The sequence below is a fragment of the Tachypleus tridentatus genome, chromosome 11 (assembly GCF_004210375.1).
Source record: "Tachypleus tridentatus isolate NWPU-2018 chromosome 11, ASM421037v1, whole genome shotgun sequence".
Classification (NCBI taxonomy): Eukaryota; Metazoa; Arthropoda; class Merostomata; order Xiphosura; family Limulidae; genus Tachypleus; species Tachypleus tridentatus.
In genome coordinates, this window is record NC_134835.1 from 94,193,619 (window position 1) to 94,200,103 (window position 6,485).

The following is a 6,485-nucleotide window of genomic DNA, read 5'->3' on the forward strand; positions in this document are numbered from 1 at the left end:
CAAACTCTTACAAGAAATATCTGTTGTTCATTGTCAGCTAACACATGTATCTAATATCTGTTGTTCATTTTCAGCTAACATATATGTCTAATGTCTGTTGTTCATTGTCAGCTAACACATGTATTTAACTATAAAACTTTATATAAGCTAGTAATTGTAACTTACAATTGAATTTAATGTGTGTATGGTCAATAATGTTTTTAAACATCAAAATATTAACTACAGAAAGATCAGAAATTACTATTTTTTCACACACTCTGACAAATAGAAAGCTTAAAAGTTTTTCTTTAACTATTAAAAATAAACTGTCATCTTGGTTAATGTTCAAAGTCTTATTTTTTAATTACAAGGACTCATATCTTAATCTGGAGCCACACTCTATAAATCCAAGATAATATATTCTAATATCACATGGTAATCACAAAAGCTTTAGCTGAATTCATAAATACTGCTGTTCATTCAGACTAACTGGCAAAAGAATTAATTGAAAAAAGTACTCATTATATAATTACTTATTTGTTTGCTTATTGTTTTTTTTTTTACAGATATTACAGAATTACTTTCCATTTGTATGATTCAAGCCATATTGATTTTTTTTTTAACAACTGGATAGGTCCATTACATTGCAGTAGATTCAAATATTTATTAAAAACTAATTTTGAATTTCTCTGAAAAACTGAGTTTGTGATAATGAAATAAAAAACATGACAGAATCTGATGTAAGCTTCTAATATTTATCATACCACTGACACAAACACTGTATGTGTATACTTGCTCATTTGGCAACATGATTGTTTTGAGTGGATTAGAGGACTTCAGTGTGACTGACTTTGCTGAGATCATCTATCACACTGTTTAAAATGTAACTTTACTTACTTCAAAGATTTAGACTCACTTTCCAGAGTGACTAGCATTGTCCATATACAGTCATGTGAAAAAGTTAGGACACCCTATGAAAGCCTGTGTAGTTTTGTAACATATTTGGATATATAGATATTTAATCTCAATTTCAACAATACTGAGAGATTATAGTAATATAACTAAACAACTAAAACTGAAAAAAAAACTTTTCAAGATCTTCTGTAAATGTAATTCCACAAAAATGCATATTCTAACTGAGGAAAAAATTAGGACACCCTACCCCCTTAAAATAAATAACTGCATTGAGATGCTTCTTGTAGCCATCTATCAGTCTCTGACATCAGTCTGAAGAAAGTTTGCCCCACTCCTCAATGCAGAATTTTTTCAGCTGTGACATGTTTGAGGGGTTTCTTGCATGTACAGCCCGTTTCAAGTCACCCCACAGCATCTCAATGGGATTAAGATCTGGGATTTGACTCAGCCATTCCAGGACTCTCCATTTCTTAGTTTTCAGCCAGTTCTTAGTGGATTTACTGGTATGTTTTGGGTCATTGTCATGTTGCAGGGTCCAGTTCTGCTTCAGCTTTAATTTTTGTACAAATGGTCTTGCATGATCCTCAAGCACCCTCTAATACACAGTAGAATTCATGGTGGATTCTATGATTGTGAGCTGTCCAGGTTCTGCTGCAGCAAAGCAGCCCCAAAAAGACTTCCACCTTCATTCTTCACAGTTGGTAGGAGGTTCTTTTCTTGGATTGCTGTATTTGGTTTATGCCAAACATGTCCTCTGTTCTAGTGTCCAAATAATTCAATTTTGGACTCATCTGTAAAAAGTGTGGAAAATGATATTATTCCAGAAGTCCTGGTCTTTGTCTACATTCTCTCTGGCAAACTTCAGTCTGGCCTTGATGTTTCTCTTACAGAGCAAAGGTTTCCTCCTTGCACACCTTGCAAAGTTAAACTTGTGCAGTCTCTTTCTGATTGTAGATGCATGCAATTTCACATCAACAGTAGCCAGAGCCTGCTGTAGGTCCTGTGATGACATGTTAGGGTGTTTGGAGACCTCTTTTAGCATCTTGTGGTCTGTTCTTGGGGTGAACTTGCTTGAACGACCTGACCTGGGCATGTTGGCAGTTGTTTGGAAAGCCCTCCACTTGTTGACTATATTCCAGACAGTGGAATGACTGATTTCAAAATCTTTTGAGATCTTTTTAAATCCCTTACCAGACTCATAAGCTGCTGCAATTTTCTTTCTGAAGGCCTCAGACAGCTCTTTTGCTCTTACCATGGTGCTCACTCTCACTTCAACAGTCAGGAGCACACCAAACTAAATGTCTGAGGTGTAAATAGGGCAAGCCTCATTCAAAATGCTGAGTAATGATCTTCTAATCATGTGCACCTGGTGTGATACACCTGTGTGTGAGTTGAACCATTTTAAGTGGGAATAAATGTGGGGGTGTCCTAATTTTTTTCTCAGTTAGAATATGCATTTTTGTAGAATTACATTCACAGAAGATCTTGAAAAGTCTTTTCTTCAGTTTTAATTGTTTAGTTATATTCCTATAATCTCTCAGCATTGTTGAAATTGAGATTAAATATCTGTATGTCCAAAAATGTTACAAAACTACACAGGCTTTCATAGGTTGTCCTAACTTTTCACATGACTGTAACTGGTCATTCTCATTCAAACTTAAGACAAATTGTAACTTTAAGGTATCACCCGACCTACTGTTGTTGACTTTTATCGACAATGTACAGCATTGGAGCCATACTTTCCACTGGCAACCACATGTTATCTCAAGAAAATGACATAGTACAAAAAGTAGCTATTACAAAAGCAACTTAATGACTTTGTTGACCATGTGTTATGTGAAAACCACATGTACCAGAATAACTGACAAATTTTGAAGAATACTACATTAAAATAAGATGGTAGAAAATGAATGATATATTTATGTACTACAAATGTGATTTATTTGATCTTTAAGCTTTTTATGAAAACATTGCGAAATACAAATGGCAAGATTATAATAGAAATGGTAATAACAAGTTAGCATGAAAATTCGTGTGTTAGTATGTGTTGTGATAAGAGTTTTAGCTACTTACATAATCAGTTGCATTCTTGTTCCTACTACATTTATGCATGTCTCTTGTGAACTAGATATAGTTAAGAAAAGATTAAAGGCTAAATTTAATTAAAATATCATAACTTGAATGTGACTTGCTCATTTTTTTCCACTTGTATTAATTGTTATTTTGAAATGTTATTGTGAATTACAGGAGAAATGTTGCTTAGTCCATTGGTTATGTGTGGACCTCATGGATTAAAGTTTAACATTCCAGTTGAGTTGAGGCTACCTCACTGTGCTTCAGTTAATCCAGAGAGTTGGTCATTTGCTCTCAAATCTAGTGACACACCTGGCAGTAAGTGTCTTTGTTATATTTGCATAAAGAAGCATACTTGTAATATAAACTTTGAAATATAGTGATGCACCTGATATCCAAGTGTCCTTACAACATTTTTCTGAATTAATAACATTAATGCATGTGAAGTATGCATACTTTAGAAATCTTAGTGACAATCTGATATTATTTGCATTTATGTAAATGAATTTGGCTACAGTTTTAAATCTTGAGTTTACATATAGTAATTGAACTTTAAAATTTAAAATGACAGTTATTTCAAACACAGTTACGTTTCAATTAAAAATTATTTAACATGCTTTTATGAGTATATTGACAGTTACCCTTGAGCTGAAGTAATAATATTGTAAAGTAGTTTTAGTTTAGAAATGTCCTTTTATATATTTGAATGTATTGGTAGTTTAATTTTGAAGTTAAATGGTTTACTAGGTTACACATACATACATAATTTAACCTGTTTTTACAATTATGGCATGCCATATGGCATTATCTGTCCTTTATTATATATTTATATATTTCAAGATATTTTTTCAATAGCAGTCATCAGCAGTAACCCTATCTGGACCATTGAACACCTTTAGATGTTGAGTGTAAACTTTCTCTTGAAATTTTGAACTTTTAAGTAAAAATAATAATCCTGTTATTTCAACAATTTTTCACTCAAAACAATTTTAAAATTTATTTTTGCTGTTTTTTTAATATATTAATGTTTCCAAACTGAAGAGTCTTATCCATAAACAATGGTCTTATCAGTTCTAAATTGTTTGTTTCTGATGTGATTTTCCTTATCTTTCTCTGGTTTTATTTGTACAGCCCCTCATTCACACCTTTTTACCAAATTACAGCATGTGATATGAGAAACTACTAACAAAACTTCACTTTGAAAATAGCTACAGGCAAAATTTAGATACAATTAAATATAATAGGTCATCTCATAGGTCACTGGTAAATCTTTGTTTTTGGTATGTTTTTAATGATATGTAGTCAGGAGCAATGATTACTAAAAGTGACAAAATAAAGTAGAAAAAAAATATTAAGGGATGTCAATCAGTTTCAACTGATTGTATATATAAAATGGAAACTAGTTATCAACAACAAAAGTACTTTTAAGATGAATAAAAGGAAGTATTTTTTATTATTTCTTCAAAATAATATCCCTTGAAATTTTGGAAATTTGATACTATAAAAAATGACAGAAAGAAGACATCAAATTATACTATTTTTCCATGTTGGAATTAGATATTATATAGTAAATTTTTACTAAGTTACATGGGAATTTGATCAAATATTTCCACTGTGAGAAGAAAAGAAATCAGTAGATATCAGTGATATCCTACCTGTGTGGAAAAGACTAATTAATTAGTTAAACCTTTTCATATGTTTTTCAAATATAAATTTAAAATCAAAGTATACTTGATTGTTTTTGGCACATTCTTCTACTCTTCACTATCTAATTACAAAATTTCTGCTTCAAATCATTTTAGAATTTTTTAAAACAATTTCAACTTCAAAATAGATTATAAGCATAAGTTTTCAACATGAAAAATTTTATGAATAATTTTAATCCATTTGGTTTTTTGAAATTTATCTTCATAAAAGTTTCAATATTTTATTTTTCTGTGTAGCACATGTAATATTTAAAAACCAACATTAACAGTATCTAATAATTGCATTTGTTCATGTAGGTGGTCAACCTGGAGAGTGGCACAATGTTTCACTGGATAACATGAATGGTGTGGCATCCAGTCACATTAAAGAAAAATATGTCTCAGTTCTGGTGGACCACTTTTAGATTTCTTCCATGCATACTTTTGTTGTTCTGATGTTAAATCTTAAAGCTCTATCTAACGTGATTGAATTAACCAAAGAAAAAAACTAAGAAAAAAATATTGATAAAATTTTTCACTAAATTTTAAATTCATAAAAGACAAAGTAACCTGCTGTTTTATAAAAGGTGTTTTGATTTTCAAAACTGAGACATTAACATTTTTTCAAAATTCCCACAAAGGTGGGAATTAATTTAACTATGAATTTATGATATATAGTTTGTCATATATTCTGACCCCAGTAACACAAATCAAGTCCCATTCCAGTACCCCTCAAGAATACATTCTTTTTTTCAAAATGTGAAGAATCAACATAAAATATAAGACTTCCATGTATAAGGATATAGTATACATTCTTCCAAGTAGACTAATTAAAAGGCATTTATTCCCATGATGTGTAAAACAAGTATAAATTTGAATTTTATGAAGAGTTTGTTATTCAATTCATTGTTGAATTAAATTTGTTATATCCTATAAATATTACAATTTTGATTGTTCTGGTATTGCTGCTATTTCATAATTACTCTTAAGTATGCAATTTCATGGAAAATTAATCACAATTTTTGTAATCTGCATTATACTGTGAAAATAATCTTGAGTCTTAACAATGTATAAGACATGGATTATTTTCACAGGTTTCTAAAGCAATATTAGATTGAACTCAAACATGATATACAGATATAAAACTATTATTGGCAGAAGTAATTATATTTGAAAAATACATATTTTTTTTCAAATTGTAACATGTTCCAGAATCCAGCTAATACAATATGTTGTGAAGTTCTATTTTTATTGAGCCTGGTTTTTTACTTGAAAACACCAGGAAAAGACTTTAAAGTAATGTAAATAGAACAGGTAAAGTATGGATTGGTGTAGAGTGATTCATCTCTCAGATGATAAAATTGGTAAACTCAGTAACACAATACACATCTTTAGAAAATTACTGGCATTGTGGTTTCATATTATAAAGATCAGTTTTTTTAAATATCATGTGGCTATTAAAAAGATGTTTTTAATTAAGTTTTTAAAACTATGATGTAGTAGATATGGATATATTTTCTGTTGAATCATACTGTAAAAGAAACTCAAATAATTGTTGCTTTAACAAAATAAAACAGAGTGTATTTATGAGAAATATGTGTTGTTGTTTTTGTAATATTAAGATCTGAAATTTATTTTATGATTATTAAATATTTTTTAAGCTTTTACTAAATTCTATACAATATATTTGAATTAAAATAAATCTTGCTTGTAATTATTACTACTTTTAACAGGAAAAACTACTGAATGAGGTGAAATGCAAATCTTGTTCTTTCAGTACCTAGTCATTTTTATACGATCTGCTTTTAATACTGGACTTCAATCAATTTTGTA

General features: G+C 30.1%; 1 protein-coding gene across 15 annotated transcripts in view; it reads left to right on the forward strand.

Moving 5' to 3' along the window:
* LOC143232799 (tight junction protein ZO-1-like) overlaps window positions 1-6,246 on the forward strand; it is a 110,622-nt gene extending 104,376 nt beyond the window's left edge. For all 15 annotated transcript variants that reach the window (XM_076468664.1, XM_076468666.1, XM_076468665.1 and 12 more), the window contains 2 exons: window positions 3,142-3,285; window positions 4,971-6,246. In XM_076468664.1, coding sequence (XP_076324779.1) covers window positions 3,142-3,285; window positions 4,971-5,077 — 251 coding nt within the window. In that variant the 3' untranslated portion in view covers window positions 5,078-6,246. The remainder of the gene's footprint in view (window positions 1-3,141; window positions 3,286-4,970) is intronic.
* Window positions 6,247-6,485: the final 239 nt, after the last annotated feature.